Source organism: Oncorhynchus mykiss, chromosome 13, assembly GCF_057628025.1.
Source record: "Oncorhynchus mykiss isolate SJ-2025 chromosome 13, ASM5762802v1, whole genome shotgun sequence".
Lineage (NCBI taxonomy): Eukaryota > Metazoa > Chordata > Actinopteri > Salmoniformes > Salmonidae > Oncorhynchus > Oncorhynchus mykiss.
The window spans coordinates 28,124,950-28,143,982 of NC_143034.1; the positions used below are offsets into that span (position 1 = coordinate 28,124,950).

The 19,033-nt window shown below is 43.8% G+C and overlaps 1 protein-coding gene and 1 pseudogene across 2 annotated transcripts; one reads left to right on the forward strand and one right to left on the reverse strand.

The window, feature by feature from the left end:
• The first annotated feature begins 3,319 nt into the window (after nt 1–3,319).
• LOC118962846 (uncharacterized) lies at nt 3,320–5,466 on the forward strand. Its single transcript, XM_090195918.1, has 3 exons — nt 3,320–4,890; nt 4,981–5,092; nt 5,357–5,466. The coding sequence occupies exons 1-3, from the start codon at nt 3,919–3,921 to the stop codon at nt 5,464–5,466; spliced, it is 1,194 nt and encodes a 397-aa protein (XP_090052044.1). The 5' UTR covers nt 3,320–3,918.
• Nucleotides 5,467–12,364: 6,898 nt separating this feature from the next.
• Nucleotides 12,365–17,634, reverse strand: LOC110485841 (ATP-dependent RNA helicase DDX39A-like; annotated as a pseudogene). The gene is made up of 8 exons (XR_016485461.1): nt 17,500–17,634; nt 16,784–16,983; nt 15,842–15,969; nt 15,121–15,412; nt 14,351–14,379; nt 13,915–14,046; nt 13,523–13,620; nt 12,365–12,717 (listed from the first exon to the last, which is right to left on the reverse strand). The product of XR_016485461.1 is annotated as an ATP-dependent RNA helicase DDX39A-like (transcript).
• Nucleotides 17,635–19,033: the final 1,399 nt, after the last annotated feature.

The following is a 19,033-nucleotide window of genomic DNA, read 5'->3' on the forward strand; positions in this document are numbered from 1 at the left end:
AAGGCTGCCAGCCCTGGTAGACTGCCCCATTGACAGCCCCCTAAAGGTAAGAAAACGTCTTATAGTTCTGTTGCAAAACGTCTGGTTGTAACAGAGACCAGTTGGTTGCAATCTAGTAATATGACGTGTTGAAAACCAGTTTACAACGCAATAATAAAGCCATTAAGACGGTTCCTACCGTCTGTAAGCTGTTAGTGTCTTAACAACCGTTCCACAGGTGCATGATCATAAATTGTTTATGGTTCATTGAACAAGCATGGGAAACAGTGTTAAAACCCTTCACAATGAAGATCTGATATTTGGATTTTTACGAATTATCTTAAAAATACTTGGTCCTGAAAAAGGGACGTTTCTGTTTTTGCTGTGTTTAGTTAGAACTAATAGTTTTGGAATTCAGATTTGAATTCTGATTGTTATTCTAAAGTTATGGTTTATAGTTGGAAAAGTGGGTATAATAATGGAGGGCTTAAGTTATATGTATTTCCTTATGTTCCTCTACCCCAGGCTGGGACCCTCCAAGCTAGTGATAGAGAGCAAGTGCTCCAGACAGATGTCCATTCCGCTGGCCATGATGGACTAAGCCTGCCAGCCCTGGTAGACTGCCTCCAGGATAGCCCTCGAAAGGTAAGAAACAGCTTTTAGTTCTGTTGCAAAACGTCTGGTTGTAACGGAGACCAGTTGGTTGCAATCTAGTAATACGACGGGTTGAAAACCAGTTTACGACGCGATAATAACGCCATTAAGACACATGGAGCACCTACTAGTTAGAACTAATACTATTGGAATTCAGATTTTAATTCTGATTCTAATTCTAAGGTTAACCCTTATGTGACATGTCACTCAGTACCATTATGCCTATGGTGAAAAATGTGGTTTCTATGGTGATATGATTTCCCCACTGTTATTCGCCTCAGAACCTTGTGCCGAAGCCCCCGCAAGGCCCCAGGCCCAGCCGAGAGGCAAATATAGCAAAGGCAGAAAAGAAGGCCACAGAGGTTATCAAGGCTAGAAGGTCTAGGGAGGCTAAGTATGGGGTGAAAAAACTAAGCCGCCAAGTAGTTGGTATGTTGGCACTGCCTCAAACTCTAACTCAAACAACCAGTTACAGTGAGTATTCATCTCCACTTCCAAAATACCTGGATTTATTGATAGAATTCTAAAACGATATATGGTGGAAGGATCCACTAATGTCTACGATCCTCTTTCTGTAGGTGTCCTGCCAGCTATCAAGAAGGGCACTAAAGTTACTAAAATGGATACAACAGGTGGGTGTTGGTGACACAGTGTTTATTCCTGATTATACAACTTCAATAGAATCGTTTCCGTGGTTACTAGCTTGTTCGGTGGTAATTCTGACTGTCTTCTGTTTCAGAACCCCTATGTCCCTTGACACCTGATGGGGAGATAATTATCTCCTCTTCATCTGTTGATGACCTCCTGACCCCAAAGAGTGATGTCACGTCTGAGGCTAAGAGCGATGATGCCTCCCGTCAAATTGGACCTGAGGTGTTCTCTCTAACAAACTTCCTGAAGTCTCACCCGTGAGTCCTGCTGTGAACCTCATTATGTGCAGAAAAAAATATTATCTATGTAAGCACTAGTTTAAGTTGCCAATGATTCCTGGTTTGTTTGTTTGTTTTCCAGTAAGAGAAAGCTTATCAGGAACTTCCTCAAACAAATAGTAAGTCCCCCATTTCTTCTGCTTTCAAAGGTGGAGTGATCATGTGAAAACAATTTTTTTAACATAAAAACTACTAGCTGTCATTTTGTTGTTTTCTGTTTCTCTTTCTAAGAACGTGACAATAGGTGACCTGGACGAGATCATAAAGTGGGTGGTGTGTGTCTCCAATGAGGTGTTCCTCCCAGTGATGGTTCTGATCAGGACATCCAGTCCAGAGTCATCAAACTCGTCCCGCTGGGGGTCAGGTGAGCTCCAGATCATCTCCAGGGAGTTCCACCAGCGGAGTTCTGAGCCGAAGGGAAGGCTCCTGGGTGGTCAGCCGCCCACTCCCCCTTCTGAGACCGACAAGGAGCTTCTGGGCGTAGCAGATCTGTCTGTGAGTAACATCCTGAAAAGGGCCCAGGAGGACCTCTTCTTTTCTGTTGAGGATGACCTGGAGAACACCCATCCAGACATCAGTCTGACCGAAGAGAGGCTCTCCAGCATCTTCTCAGAGTTGTTCAGGGACGCCTGTGAGAGTGCCCAGGAGGCCGCCAGACGGATCCACCACATGAGGTCTGGAAGAGGCAACAGCAGCTGGAATGGGAGATGCCCTGGGTTATCACAGGGATCGAGCAGGTCCAATATGCCAGATTTGGGAGAACTGGGGTCAGAGAGGAAGCCCAAGGAAAGCGACGTCCATAAAGTCCTTAGCGAGGGGTCCCTCCCTGCCCTTGCCCTGCTTGGGGAGAGGCCAGGGGAAGTTGGGGAGACCAGCAGCCCTGCTGGGGAGATAGACACGACCCAGACTGCCAGCATTCCCCGGTCTGGGCATGGCGGCAGAAGAAGTAGGCAGACCACCGCTCCTACCACCGGCCACAGAGAGACAGGAGTCACAGCCAGTAACATCTTTGATGTTATTTTTCATCTGACGCACTCCGACACTGACCGGGAACTCCACCAGGAGTTCAGCAGTGAGGATGATGTTTCACTGAATTACATCACGGACATGAAGTTAACCCCACCAGTGGAGCCCCTAGGGCAGATCCTGTCCTCATGGAAGCTGGTCAACAGGATCTTCAGGGGGAAGGTCCACTACTTTGGAAAGGAGCTCATCTGCAAGGTGTATCAGATGCTTCTGGACACCGGTATGGGAAGGAGGCCAATTACCCGCCAGAGCAGGTCCGAGCCCATCCTGAAAGACCTGGCTGCCAACCGTAGGCTCTCCGATGAATTTTTCACAAATGTGCTGTACATGTTCATCCAACGGGCCATTAAGAATCTGCTGGAGAACTTCTTGGATCTGCCGACCACCCCACCGGGTAGAGACATTATGTGGAATGACAACTTCAACTGGATGTATAGGGACGGCTGGGGGGAGACCCCCACATCCAGCGAGAACGAGTTGTGGGACAGCGACTCCACCTGGTCACGTGACCTTGGAGAGGAGGAGGGGGCAGAGTCCCGTGGGAGGTGGGCCGCTCTGTTAGAGAGGGGCAGCTTCCTGACCCTCCAGTCCTCCAGCTCCCTCTCCCTCTCTGATAACAACAAGGAGGCACTAGGTTAGTTATGTTGTTTTTACCGTCTTTTCACCCGCATTCTCCTTTCTTTTCTCTTATTGTCATTAATGGTATTTTCATTTTCTCTCTCCTCTTTTTTTCTATACAGTGTTTGGAGATATGTTATGTGTGAAGAATTACTTTAAATCAAATGTCAAACTCATTCTATAGAAGGCCGGTTTTCTGCAGGGTTTCACTCCACCCTTGATTGATGAATTAAGGTCACTAATTAGTAAGAAACTCCTCTAACCTGGTTGTCTAGGTATTAATTGAAAGGAAAAAACTAAAACCCGCAGAGACTTAGCCCTCCATGGAATGAGTTTGACACCCCTGCATTAAATACATTTTGATTTGACTAGGGGCCGTCTGCCAGGTCCTGACCACCAGGGTGGGAGACATCCTGAACAGTACCTGCAACGACGATTACAAGGCCAGGCTCATCATCCAGAAAGGTACACTTATAACCTGTTTTGCCCATATGACCAGTAATAACCATGTAATAACTTATATAATAACCAGTGTATTACCATTATAGTAAATGTACTAGATACTGCATAGTGTTATACATGGATGTGGCTTTGAACCAGTTCAGAATATGAGTGTGTTTTCTTAGGATTGGATTCCGGTGCCAGGGAAAGGTTTCCTGGCTCTCCGTGTTCCTCTTCACCCAAGGACGAAGAGGAGGTGGTTGTAAGTGTCATGACTGTCTCATACCCTAAACCCTCCACCTCAACCCAGGCAGCATGGGCAGCTCCTGCCCAGACTCTGGACGGTTTTCTGCCCAGACCCTGCCTGGATGAAGAAGAGGTAGTCCCCAGCACCTCCATGAAGGACGACTCTGTGACGACCACCCATTCAGCACGGGCAGCTCCTTCCCAGACCCTGGAAGAAGAGGTGGGGGAAGCTGAGGTCTCCGAGATGAGTGACATCTCCCTGATGCCCACCAAGAACAGACAGGACCCCCTGGAGAAGATTCCCTCCCTCCTACCAGGCAAGGAGGACATCCTCCTTCGCAGCACTCCCTCGGCCACCGTCATGAGCCCCCAGACTCTGAAGTTTATTCTCCACGGCATCATGTGCCGACTGGAGGCCTCAGAGTCCCCGCAGACAAGGAGGGCCAATGACCCCTTCAGGCTGATGAAGGATCTCTTTGTGGAGGTCCAGCATGCCCTGAAGTATGCTGACATCTCTGTCATCTTTGGCCTGGAGGAGAGCATCCAATTCAGTGGGGAGGATGCGGTGAAGGCCATCGTGAAGACTTTGGCTAAAAGATTGTCCCTGCGTTCGGACTCCAACCGGGCTCAACTGCGTGCCGCACGCTCTGGTAGCGAGGGAGCCATCAGGTGTATGGCAGACACCATCACACAAGTCATAGATGACTATTCCGAGGACTGGAGTTCCAACGGCCATTTTGGAGCCAGGAGGAGCCGTGGTAGTGGGAGGTCACACTCCTCTACCTCCTCAAGGAGTGACGTCACCTTCACAGAGGAGCTCCTGGCTTGGAGGGAAACCCTAGAAGAGGACCTAGAGGAGATGGCTGATGACAGCACTGATTTGGAAAAGACCAGTGTAAGCTCAGCCATCTCTGAGAAGTCCCAGGTAATTAGCTACCTTTCTGAAAGCACCAAGCCCATCAGCAGCGCCCTCTGCAAAGACCTCACCTCCACACAGGTGAGACGGCCAAGAACCAGTAGATCGTTTAGTTAATTGGGCTGTTTGATTGTGAGGCATCGACTCATATCTGTTTCTCTCTCTACTAAGAAAAAAGAGAAGGAAGAGGCTATGAAGAAAGAAGTGAGGAAGTCAGGAAAGAAGAAGCGAGGAAATAACAAGAACCAGAAGAAGAACAAGGTGTCTCCTCTTGGCAATGATAGTAAGTCCTCATTTCTGTCAGTCAACATGTGCATCTGTCTTCAGCACACTATTGTAATGTAAGGACGGGAGACTATGATGAAGTTATCAGGGTCTTATTCATTAGCCACTAAATGGAAGACCGCGGACTAAAACAGGGAGGAACTTTCTTGAACTTGCCAATAACAAATGCTTGTTTTTGTTTTCCGTTTCAAAATATTTTGCTACTGTGTACCCTAATGAACACGACCCTGATTTCATGCCTTGTTCTCTGTCACCTGTTCAGGTACTGTGGCTGCAGATGAGCCTAAGAAAAAACAGGCTCTCCTCCCGCGGATCACAGCCGCCCTGGCAAAACTATTTTGCTTCCCCTGCAAAAAAAAATTGCAAAAGTAACTGTGCAGAAGACGAGTTTGGGAAAACCCTGCTGCCACTTCCCCCAACCCACTTTCTAAATAAACTCTCAAAGCCAACAGAAGAGGGAGGGAGACCATCCCCCCTACTCACAACTAATTTTATTACACCCCATTTAATTCAATAAACACAACTTGCATCTATTTTGATCTTCTTCTTCTTGAGTTTTTTTTTTAAAGACCCACCTGCATGCTATAGATTCTTAAGGTCAATTTGCTGTCTACTACAGTATCATTGTTATGAGTATGTTCACTGTGCCAGTCATTATAGCCAGTATAGGCTATAATAATGCCCTAACCTAATTGCAATTGACATAATAAGAGTTACATTTGAATAATTCCCTCATTTTATATATTTTTTTAGAGGGAATAAATCTCTAAAGCACTATAGAGTGCCGTCCCTAGGGGGGGTGCATCACTTGAGTGGGTTGAGTCACTGATGTGATCTTCCTGTCTGGGTTGGCGCTCCCCCCTTGGGTTGTGCCGTGGCAGAGATCTTTGTGGGCTATACTCGGCCTGGTCTCAGGATGGTAAGTTGGTGGTTGAAGATATCCCTCTAGTGGTGTGGGGGCTTTGCTTCGGCAAAGTGGGTGGGGTTATATCCTTCCTGTTTGACCCTGTCCGGGGGTATCATCAGATGGGGCCACAGTGTCTCCTGACCCCTCCTGTCTCAGCCTCCAGTATTTATGCTGTAGTAGATTGTGTCGGGGGCTAGGGTCAGTTTGTTATATCTGGAGTACTTCTCCTGTCTTATCCGGTGTCCTGTGTGAATATAAGTACAAGCCTAAGATCACCATGCGCAATGCCAAGCATTGGCTGGAGTGGCGTAAAGCTTGCCGCCATTGGACTCTGGAGCAGTAGAAACGCATTCTCTGGAGTGATGAATCACGCTTCACCAGCTGGTAGTCCGACGAACAAGTCTGGGTTTGGCGGATGCCAGGAGTACGCTACCTGCCACAATGCATAGTGCCAACTAATGCTGGGAGGAGGAATAACGAATTGCCTGGGGCTGTTTTTCATGGTTCGGGATAGGCCATTTATAGTTCCAGTGAAGGGAAATCCTTAACGCTACAGCATACAATTACATTCTTTACGATGCCCTTTCCTGTTTTAGCATGACAATGCCTCCGTGCACAAAGGGAGTTCCAAACATAAATGGTTTTCAGAGGTTGGTATGGAAGAACTTGACTGGCCTGCACAGAGCCCTGACCTTAACCTCATCGAACAGCTTTTTTTTCTTTTAGCTTAATATTGCGGATAGAATGTTGCTTCCAATGTAATTGTCTGCATCATTTCCAATCCCCCATATTTTTTGGGTAAATATATATATCCATACACGCATGCATATATATATATATATATATATATATATATATATATATATATATATATATATATACACACATACACATACCTATATAGACATACATACTTTTTTAAAGAATATACCTTTATTATTATTCCCCGCAAACCCTACCGCCGATCCCCCAATTGAAGTAAACTAATAAACACTTCTGCCTCTACCTTCAATCCACACATCCTATACACATTCTACAGACACAGTCTACTCCACAACAGTTCTCTCTTGTTTGTTCTTAGTCCTTCCTCTATTTCTGATGTCCTTCCAGTTTGATTTATACTTGTAACTATGCTATTTCACAAAAGCTCCGAACCTATATACATCCTACAGATCCGGTATGCTATACATTGTTTATCTTGTTATTAGTCCCACCCTTCAGCTCCATTCAACCCCTCCCATCTGTCTCTCAACATCATCCACTTCGGATTTCTACTTGCCATATATCCTTCAACTGTGCTGTGATGCTTCACAAAATAACTGAACCTTCCTATTCTCATAGCTTCTACAGATTGTAAATTAAAAATAAACATTTTTGCCAAAATAATTATTATATTATTGATTGATTGACTATGGCTTTTCAAATCACCCAGTATTGCTATTTGTAGTGTTAGTTCTAGGCAAATGTTGCAATTCTTCTGTCATTCCTGGACCTGTGACCAAAAATGAGCTATATATGGACAATACCAAAATAAATGATCTAATGACTCTGCCTCCTCACAGCAGATTCTGCAGAGCTGGGAAGATTGTATCCCCCCATATATATAACATTCTATTAGTTGCAAGAATTTTGTATGGTAATTTATATTGAAAAATTCAAAGTTTTGAATCCGGCGTTGTTTTGCGTATCAATTCATAAACCATGTGCCATGGAATGGGTACATCGAAAATCTCTTCCCAACTATTTTGCAATTTATATGGCACAGCATTTTTGTGGTAATGCTGCAATTAATTGGTTGTAATTTTGGGTAGAGCAGACATTTCCATATGTCTGTGTTAGCTGCATGTGTGACATAACTTCATCAGTCCTATTTATGATATCATTCACTAAAATTATACCTTTTTTAAACATTTCTTCGATAAATACAATTTTATCAATTAGTATATTTGAATTTAACCACAATATTTGTTGTACTATTTGTTCCGTCCTTTCAGGTGGATTAAACTGAAATTGCAACCAACTTTCTAAGGCTTGTTTAAAAAAATTAAGATATTTTGGAGATTATTTCCTTTTCAAACAACCGAAAGTGAGCAGGTGTAATCTGAATAAAGGAGAAAAGGCCCTTCCTGAATATAGGATGAGACATTCGTACCAATTGACTAGAGAACCAGTTTGGATTTAAGTATAACTTTTGTATGACCGATGCCTTTAGTGAGAGGTCTAATGCTTTAATATTTAATCATTTCTGCCCACTGAATTCATATTCGTTATATAAATAGGCCCTTTTAATTTTTATCTGGTTTGCCGTTCCAAATAAAATTGAATATTTTTTGTTCATATAATTTAAAAAGCAGGTCACTAGGTGTAGGCATAACCATAAGCAAATAGGTAAACTGTGATATAACTAAGGAGTTAATCAGGGTGATTTTTCCACAAATAGACAGGTATTTTCCTTTCCAAGGTAGCAAGATCTTATCTATTTTTGCTAACTTTCTATAAAAAATTATTGGAGTGAGATAATTTCTTTCTTTTGGGATTTGTATACCGAGTATGTCCACATCTCCGTCAGACCATTTAATTGGTAAACTACATGGTAATGTAAAATGTGCATTTTTTAGTGATCCAATATGTAATATGGTACATTTATCATAATTTGGTTTTAATCCAGAGAGGATAGCAAAAGTATCTAGATCCTCTAAGAGGCCGTGGAGAGACTCCAATTGTGGTTTTAAAAGAAAACATGAATCATCAGCGAACAATGACTCCTTAGTTTTTAAGCCCCTGATTTCTAATCCCTTAATATTATTGTTTGATCTAATCTTTGCAGCTAACACTTCGATGGCAATAATAAATAGATATGCCGATAGTGGACAACCTTGTTTTACTCCTCTAGATAGTTTAAAACTTTCTGAGATGTAGACATTATTTACTATTTTACACCTAGGGTTACTATACATAACCTTAACCCATTTTATGAGAGATTCCCCAAAATTGAAATATTCTAGGCATTTATATATAAACTCCAGTCGTACTTTATCAAAAGCCTTTTCTAAATCAGCTATGAAAACCAGGCCTGGTGTCCCCGATATTTCATAGTGTTCTATTGTTTCCAGTACTTGTCTTTTATTATCTCCAATGTATCGCCCATGTTAAAAACCTGTCTGATTAGGATGAATAATATCTGACAATACTTTTTAAATTCTATGTGCCAAGCATTTTGCTAGGATTTTTGCATCACAACACTGAAGTGTAAGAGGTCTCCAATTTTTTTAATGGACTGGATCTATATACAGTGCCTTCCGAAAGTATTCGGCCCCCTTGAACTTTGCGACCTTTTGCCACATTTCAGGCTTCAAACATAAAGATATAAAACTGTATTTTTTTGTGAAGAATCAACAACAAGTGGGACACAATCATGAAGTGGAACGACATTTATTGGATATTTCAAACTTTTTTAACAAATCAAAAACTGAAAAATTGGGCGTGCAAAATTATTCAGTCCCCTTAAGTTAATACTTTGTAGCGCCACCTTTTGCTGCGATTACAGCTGTAAGTCGCTTGGGGTATGTCTCTATCAGTTTTGCACATCGAGAGACTGAAATTGTTTCCCATTCCTCCTTGCAAAACAGCTCGAGCTCAGTGAGGTTGGATGGAGAGCATTTGTGAACAACAGTTTTCAGTTCTTTCCACAGATTCTCGATTGGATTCAGGTCTGGACTTTGACTCGGCCATTCTAACACCTGGATATGTTTATTTTTTAACCATTCCATTGTAGATTTTGCTTTACGTTTTGGATCATTGTCTTGTTGGAAGATAAATCTCCGTCCCAGTCTCAGGTCTTTTGCAGACTCCATCAGGTTTTCTTCCAGAATGGTCCTGTATTTGGCTCCATCCATCTTCCCATCAATTTTAACCATCTTCCCTGTCCCTGCTGAAGAAAAGCAGGCCCAAACCATGATGCTGCCACCACCATGTTTGACAGTGGGGATGGTGTTCAGGGTGATGAGCTGTGTTGCTTTTACGCCAAACATAACGTTTTGCATTGTTGCCAAAAAGTTACATTTTGGTTTCATCTGACCAGAGCACCTTCTTCCACATGTTTGGTGTGTCTCCCAGGTGGCTTGTGGCAAAATTTAAACAACACTTTTTATGGATATCTTTAAGAAATGGCTTTCTTCTTGCCACTCTTCCATAAAGGCCAGATTTGTGCAATTGTTGTCCTATGGACAGAGTCTCCCACCTCAGCTGTAGATCTCTGCAGTTCATCCAGAGTGATCATGGGCCTCTTGGCTGCATCTCTGATCAGTCTTCTCCTTGTATGAGCTGAAAGTTTAGAGGGACGGCCAGGTCTTGGTAGATTTGCAGTGGTCTGATACTCCTTCCATTTCAATATTATCGCTTGCACAGTGCTCCTTGGGATGTTTAATGCTTGGGAAATCTTTTTGTATCCAAATCCGGCTTTAAACTTCTTCACAACAGTATCTCGGACCTGCCTGGTGTGTTCCTTGTTCTTCATGATGCTCTCTGCGCTTTTAACGGACCTCTGAGACTATCACAGTGCAGGTGCATTTATACGGAGACTTGATTACACACAGGTGGATTGTATTTATCATCATTAGTCATTTAGGTCAACATTGGATCATTCAGAGATCCTCACTGAACTTCTGGAGAGAGTTTGCTGCACTGAAAGTAAAGGGGCTGAATAATTTTGCACACCCAATTTTTCAGTTTTTGATTTGTTAAAAAAGTTTGAAATATCCAATAAATGTCGTTCCACTTCATGATTGTGTCCCACTTGTTGTTGATTCTTCACAAAAAAATACAGTTTTATATCTTTATGTTTGAAGCCTGAAATATGGCAAAAGGTCGCAAAGTTCAAGGGGGCCGAATACTTTCGCAAGGCACTGTATATACACCACTTGGGTCCTGTTTCAGTAATAATGATATCAGACCTTCTTGTTGCGTGTCTGATAATCTACCATTTATATAGGAGTGGTTAAAACAAGCCAATAATGGTCCTTTGAGTATACAGCTTTGGAATTAATTGGAACACCGACTGCGAGCCAGGCTTAATCGCCCAGCATCATTGCCCGACTTCACTAATGCTTTTGTGGCTGAATGGAAGCAAGTCCGCGCAGCAATGTTCCAACATCTAGTGGAAAGCCTTCCCAGAAGAGTGGAGGCTGTTATAGCACCAAAGGGGGGACCAACTCTATAATAATGCCCATGATTTGTAATGAGATGTTTGACAAGCTTTTGGTCATGAAGTGTAGCATAAGAACACAACACAAGCCATGGCAAAATGTGTAGAATTGCAGGAAACTAGCTTAATTCAACTGTAAAATACTTTATTTTCCCCATGGCAAAATGTCTAGAATTGCGAATAGCAGACAAAATTGTTTTAAAACAGCAACATTTTGTTTCTGCTGCCATGGGAGGGCCTCTAAAAATGTTGGTCGGAGAAGGCACTGTTGGCCACGCCCAATACCACGCCCCCCCCCATCTATTTCTCCACCTAGTCAGGTGAACAGGGCCTTGCCCTTTATTATGATAAACAAGCCCGGGCAACCATTTCACCAGAGCGGTTGTCTTGGTTGCACTTGTTTTCTAGGATCACTGGTGTCTGGTAATGTACTGGAATGATTCACCTCAGTTAACTTTCTCTGGGAGAATAATTAACATCACCTCACTATTGGCCCATTCCAGTGTGTGTGGCAAACTATCCAGACCTGTTCTGTAACCCCAGAGGGAGGTTTCATATGGTGTTAATATAGAGCTGAATGAACACACAATCAACTAGTGACACAATGTACTGGGGCTATTGTACCAAAGTGGCACAGGTGTAATAGTAATAGGTCAGATGGTTTCATTTTGATGCCACACTAACTATACTGGTCCCATATCAGTTTCGATCAGTTCCCCAGAAAAGAGGATCTGGTTGGTTCATCTACTTTGGGAAAGTGAGGCTTAAACTGATCCCATGGACATACCGTGTATCGTTTATGTGTGTATTTTCTGTTAATGCCTAGGCAAATGCAAGGGCATCCGGGGTTATGTTGGTGTACAGTGTTAAATCTGTTTGTAATCCATTTGAGGTTAACGCAGCAGTGCTGGTGATCCTTTTAATCTGTATCTTATTGAATCACAGACCTGATCAGGGTCAGATCGGCCTAGCCCCCCTCCGACAATACACTCACTACCATTGCAGAATAAATTATTAGTCACATCGCATTGCTTTGCAATTCCTTTGGAGGGAGGATGGTGGAAGTGTGTATTTTAAAGCCATGTTCCCCTTGGTATTCATGGAAACGTGATTTATCAGGAGGTCGCTTATTGCTACACTAGGAATTCAGGAAGCAATTCCTCTTCTAAATGTGGTTGCGTTTAGGGAACTTGGGTAGTCTGAGGGAGCTTCACCAGATGACATGATATTAGCTAATTAGCCCAAATGTGTCTGTTCTTCATTCAAGCTCACCAACAAAGCAACTTATATGATTCTAGATAACATCTGCTGTACAGGGCCATGGACCGATATAATGAATTTCATCCCGAACCTGCCTGCACGTGCCACTCTGTGCAGGTAGGTGTCGGAATCCTCTGGCATGTCGTAGTTGAAGACGATGTTGACGCGCTCAATGTCCATCCCTCGGCCAAACAGGTTGGTGGCCACCAGGATCCGCCTTTGGAAGTCCTTGAACTGCTGGTACCGGGAAAGCCTGGGGGAGGAAGGGGGGCACCCATAGATTTAGAATAAGTAGAACAGGCATTATACATCCTGCTTCACTCCTGTGGGTACACTGAAACTGTGACCCACAAACATGTTGTCTGAGAGAAAGTTCTTGTTAAGTCCCTTTGGATAACAGCTTCTTCTACATGACTATTATAGAAAATGTGCAAGTAAATGAGATTCTCAATTTGATTGTGCAACTCCTCATTCCTCTCCTCCTTTTGAAAAAAAGTCAACAGTAACTGAGGAGAGGAGGAAATGTGCTTGTATGAAATTAGACTCCATTCACACATAATGCAAATGACATTAACAGGGGTGGAATCCCAAATTAAAATGTGTAAAGTAGTAAAAGACATTTAGCTAGACATTGTATGGATAAAAACTATATGCTACTTATCGTTTTAAATATGTGCATGCTTCTCAGAGTAAACAGCTGATTGAAAGGGGAGGGGTAGATCTCAACTTCAGCAAAGGACACTTATGCTTCCTCAGCAGGAGGCGAGGACACCGTTTGCCTCCTAACGATTTGACACTCCTCAACCACTTATCGGTTTACGGATAAGAGGACGGAAAAGTCGAGGACATTCTTTTGTCCAAATCAGAAATTCCCAATGAAAGCCAAGACCCAATCCCAAATCTACCCCTAAACCCTATGCACTTATTAATATCTGAGATGACTTGAAGTGTAAGCAATATCCTAATATTGCTTATACCAATCAAAACGGCTCAGATTTTAACAAGTGCATAGACTGTAGGGTTTAGCCAGTGATTTTTTCCTCTCCATCAGAACCCACCTCTCCTCCTGGGCCATGCCCCTGTGGATGGCGATTGCAGGGAAGTTCAGCTGAGACAGAGCCACACAGCGCTGCACAGATTTCACAAAGATCACCACCTTCAGACAGGGGAGAAAATGGCAGTGAGACCCCGAAGACAAACATGGGGCACAAAACCCATGCTGCATCTGATATGGCACCCTGGCTTTACCCTGGTCAAATAAATGTACACTCTGAAGACGAAAAACACAGGGCATAAAACTCACAGGCAGAAACTTTGTCAGTGCATAGACTTAGTTCACTTGAATGAGTAAAATTGTATTTAAAAACGTGACTTTCAAATCCATGGACAAAATACATTCAACTCACTTATGTTTTATAAATTACGTCTCTGAAAAGACCTCTGTCCGTACCTGGTTGAACTCGAGCACGTCGAGCAGGTCGAAGAGCTTGTGGTTCTTCTCGCTGTCCTTCAGCTTGCAGTAGTACTGCTACAGGCCGTGCAGCGTCAGCTTGGTCTCATCGTCCACAAACACCTCCATGGGCTACAGGAGATATTCATTAAGCACCAAACACAGGGAGGGACTACCAGGACTTCCAGTGCTAAACATTTTGCTAGTGTGCCCTAATGAATAGAACATGGGGAAGTGTCACTATTTAGGGCAGTTTTATAAACCTAGCCACATTAAGTGAAAAACAGGAGTAAACCACATTCTGTGTTGGTGAATGAAGAACTACAAATCTGATTGTGAACATCAATTACTAGTACTAGAGCTGGATGGAACTTTATTTTTCATTATAGCTTTAATGCCAGGACTGTTCCTCCCGAAAATGTCCAGAGCCCCAGACCCAGGTGAAGAGAGGGTCAACTCTGGCCACTTGTGAGACAGACAGTCACGAAAAGACAAAGCATAGATGTGCTAGACTGGAACTTTTTACATGAATATTAAGCCATATCCAAAATCCCTTGAAAAAAAAGGGGGGGGATATCTGCAGTTTCTACATCCATTTTTAGACATTTAAAATTAAAAGAATCACAAATGCCCATGAGCTTAGTTCAACTTTCGTACCCCATCAGAACCCAAAATACAAGCTTGTTTCATTCCAATGCTTGTAAACAAAGTAAACGCAAAAATAAACTATATAGTCTCAAAACATGGTCAAAATGATAATTCTGATATCATTGACGGTCAGTCCTTGCATATAGCTCTACGAATTTCAGAGTGGTTAAATTTCTCTAGACCTACCCCTCCAAAACAGGAGCGAGGAAGATGCTTCATTAATGTTTATACTGCCGATTGCCTCTTCAAAGTGCAATTTAGGGAGATGGGTTCATCTGTGTGTGTGTAAAACTGCAACTTTAAGTTTCAGAACATGTACATAACCACGGGACTACATAAAATGTAAATACTTTCCTACGTTTTGGCTAAATCCTTACTTAAGTCACACCATCTATCCCATTCTGTTCCAAGATCCAACTACTACTTAGTAGGACAGTGTATTAGAAGTGCATTCTAAGTGGTATGCTAGTAGGTACATTGGAACACGTTTTCAATTGACCGTTCCTCTGTGACGTTTCAACTTACTCCTTGCTCCCGTCACTCACATCTGGCATCAGCCCCCCCGTCCTACTGTGGTCTGAATTTGCATCTTGTCACACTCGTCCAGGACAAAGTGCTTCACGTTCTTCAGGTTGAGGGTCTTGTTGCGGATGAGGGCCAGGATGCGGCCGGGCGTTACCAATACAAAGTGGGGGCTGTTCTTCGTCAGCGCGTCCTCGTCCTTCTTGATGGACAGGCCCCCGAAGAACACGGCTGCCTTGACGGTAGGCCTGCACTTGGAGAAGCACTCATACTCTTTGCTGATCTGGAAGGCCAGCTCTCGTGTGTGGCACATCACCAGCACAGACACCTGTATAGACAGAGAGAGAGGTAGGGGAGGATGTTTAATACAGAACTCTCTGGACAGCAGAGAAACAAAAAGCACACAAGATTATCCAATAGGATAGAACAGCAGTGTAAACAGTGAGATTAAAAGGAGAACAAATTCAGACTGCAATTGGCCCAGCGTCATTAGGGTTTGGCCGGGGTAGGCCGCCATTGTAAATAAGAATTTATTCTTAACTGACTTGCCTAGTCCAAATAAAGGTTAAATAAAGTTGGCGATTAGACACTTTCTTATGCAAGTATCCCCAGATACAGATTAAGCCTATTCCTAAACTACAAAGCACTCAATGGATTCTCAATCGAAAGCTATTTTTAGTAAAGGAGGGAGGATGTAACAGCAATTCAGTTGCTGCTTCCACAAGGTAGAGATTAATTTCATTATTCAACCACTCACCTGCCCGTACACAGGCTCAATCTGCTGCAGGGTGGCCAGTACAAACACAGCCGTCTTGCCCATACCAGACTTGGCCTGGTACAGGATGTCCATGCCCAGGATGGCCTGTGGGATGCACTCATGTTGGACTGAAAGACAGAAACGTAACTAGGGAAGTTAGTTAAGAACAAATTCTTATTTACAATGACGGCCTACCAAGAGGCCTCCTGCAGGGATTGGGGCCTGGGATTTAACATTTAAAAAATATATATATAGGACAAAACACACATCACTACATAAAGAGAGACCTAAGACAACATAGCAAGGCATCAACACATGACAACACAGCATGGTAGCAGCACAAAACATTGTACAAACATTGGGCACAGACAACAGCACAAAGGGCAAGAAGGTAGACAACACATCACACTGACAGTTGTGGCTGCTTTGTAAGAGTGTCCATGATTGAGTCTTTGAATGAAGAGATTGAGATAAAACTGTAAATCACTAGGGGCAGAAAACTGAAGAGAGGAGCGACCCAGGGATAGGTGCGCTTTGGGGACCTTTAACAGAATGTGACTGGCAGAACAGGTGCTGTATGTGGAGTATGAGGGCAGCAGTAGATATCTCAGATAGGGGAGGGGGAGTGAGGCCTAAGAGGGTTTTATAAATAAGCATCAACCAGTGGGTCTTGCGACAGGTATACAGAGATGACCAGTTTAAGTATGATGTGATGCTTGAAGGGGCATACATGGATAACTCATTGTCAGAGTCCCAAATGACACCCTACTTTACTTTCCACCAGGGCCCAGTCACACACAGCGCTAGTTTTGAACAAAGCCCTATGGGCCCAGCTCAATAGTAGTACACTATGTCAGGAATAGGATGCCATTTGACACACACAGAATGGACAAAGTCAAAAACAGTCTTTGGTTGAAGGTGGGAAGTGCCTGTGAGGCTCACCTTCAGAGGGATGTTCAAAGCCACAGTCGACAATGGCGCGGAGCAGCTCTGGTTTGAGCAGGAAGTCTCGGAATGCGGAGCTGTGGATGGAGACGTAAGAGCCCTTTTCCTCCTTCTTGCCAGCAGGTGTGGCGGTCTCCGGGGCAACCTGAGGCTCCTCATAGTCCAACAGCTCGTTGTCAACGTCGTTCTCTGCCATTCTAGAGATGGGGTACTTGCGTTAGTTGAAGCTAGGCAAGACTGGAGACTAGTTTGGGGGTGGCCGCTGTATCAACAATACAGTAAATTCAGAAGGGTAATTGAAATGCCAATTCAATAATCTATGTACAATTCCTCACCATCTAACCTTAGTTATTTTACATGAGGATTCCAATTCTTGTAATTTCACTTTCTAAATTGAATCCTAGTCTAGCACAGGGTTTTCCATATTCAGTCCTTGGGACTCCAAGGGGTGCACGTTTCCCCCCCAACATTACACAGCTGACTCAATCAAAGCTTGATGCTTATTGGAATCAGCTGTGTAGTGCTACGGCAAAAACCAAAACCCCCTGAGGTCCCTAGGACCGAGTTTGGGAAACACTCGTCTAATGTGTATTCCTACATAGCATTAGCTAGCTGCTAATAATGCTAGTAGCAGGCCGCACGCACACCGCCAAAGCTGGACAGTACGCAAAATGGGAAGCGAATACATTTGGCACATAATCATTACAATTTACCTAGCTAGAAACAAGGATTGGACCAGCGACCACCCTGCAACTCAGTTTACAGTAGTTAGCCAGTTGCCCGATTCAATCAAGTTGAACAAGGAATCATGCCTCACTCTCCGCACAAACAATGGCAGCCGCCTCCTCATTCATGTAATATTTGTGTTGTGGAGAAATGACCAGGCAGTTTTCGTTTAGTCAAAACCCCTCGTGCTCTACAGTTCGCGGCACCCCAGTGCGCATGTGCATTTCCTATTAGGTGTAGTAGCGTAACACTGCTGTAATGCATTACTGCTTAGTAACAGCACAGTAACAAATATAAACCGATGTAGATCCCAGATACTACACTCCTCCCCCATAGTGTTTAACTCCCAGAGAACAAGGTAAATATGTTAGGTAACTACTAATGCAATATCTGAACAATGCATTCTTAAACATTTTTCAACTACTGGGTTGAAGCAGACTTTTCAGAGCCCAGCACAAATCCAGGGGATTATTCTGCCCCGAAGATGGAGTTTGTGTCCTAATAACTAACCCAGGTAATGTCCTTTTTCTTTCCTTTTATCTAGGACATATTAAAGTGTTTGTTTTACTGTCCGTTACCTCCTTAACCAGCTCAACTCACAGGTCAAGCTGTTGAGGTGCCCTTCGCTGTCGAATAGGATATCTCCGCTCCTCCTGGGCTTCCTGTGGTGGGCCAGGTTCGGGTGGAAGGTCAGGCTCTGTCTCTCCCGTACGTCCACAGTCAGGAGAATAGTCCTGGGGGTCGTTATTGTTCTTGTTCTCTCGGCATGTCTCTGCTGGGGCGTTGGACCGTAGCAGATGATCCACATGAACGTTGACCTGGCGATGACCAATTTGGACTTGGTAAGTCAAAGGTCCTCTGCGTTGCAAGATCACACCTGAGTTCCACAGGCGCTTGGGGTGTCTGAAATCACGTACCATCACCCTCTCTTCCTCTTTGAATTCTCTGACAGTCTTTGAGTGTCTGTCATGAGCTTTCTTCTGCTGTAGCTGGTGCTTTGCCACAGTGCTTGACAAGTCTGGTTTCAACAATGTCAGGCGGGTACGTGGTTGGCGTTTCAGAAACAGTTCAGCTGGTGTACATTCCGTTACTGTGTGTGGTGTGTTACGGTAAGTAAACAGGAACCGCGGAAGCCTTTGGTGGGTGGGCACAGACTGAACCTCGAGTCTAGTCCAGGCCTTCTTAAAGGTTTGCACGGCTCTCTCTGCTGCTCCGTTTGATGCCGGATGGTAAGGTGGTGACAGGATGTGCCTTACTCCATTGTTCTTGAGAAACATTTCAAAATCGTTTGACGTGAACGGAGGGCCATTGTCCGATACGAGCTCCTTGACTAGTCCAAAGGATGCAAACAGGTGTCTGAGAAGATTGATGTTCTTCTCAGCTGTGGTCAGTTGAGTAGGGAACACTTCCATCCACTTGGAATGGACATCAACGACAAAAAGGAAATGTTGCTTGTCAATTTCGGCGTAATCCACATGGATGCGTTCCCAAGGTGTAGCAGCCCAGGACCATGGATGAAGA

What these genes read in the sequence shown, in the direction of transcription:
- LOC118962846 (XM_090195918.1), top strand. Translation starts at nt 3,919, where the DNA reads ATGACTGTCTCATACCCTAAACCCTCCACCTCAACCCAGGCAGCATGG. An exon ending in AAGACCTCACCTCCACACAG is followed by an intron (nt 4,891 to 4,980) that starts GTGAGACGGCCA and finishes CTCTCTACTAAG; the next exon opens with AAAAAAGAGAAGGAAGAGGC. An exon ending in GTCTCCTCTTGGCAATGATA is followed by an intron (nt 5,093 to 5,356) that starts GTAAGTCCTCAT and finishes TCACCTGTTCAG; the next exon opens with GTACTGTGGCTGCAGATGAG.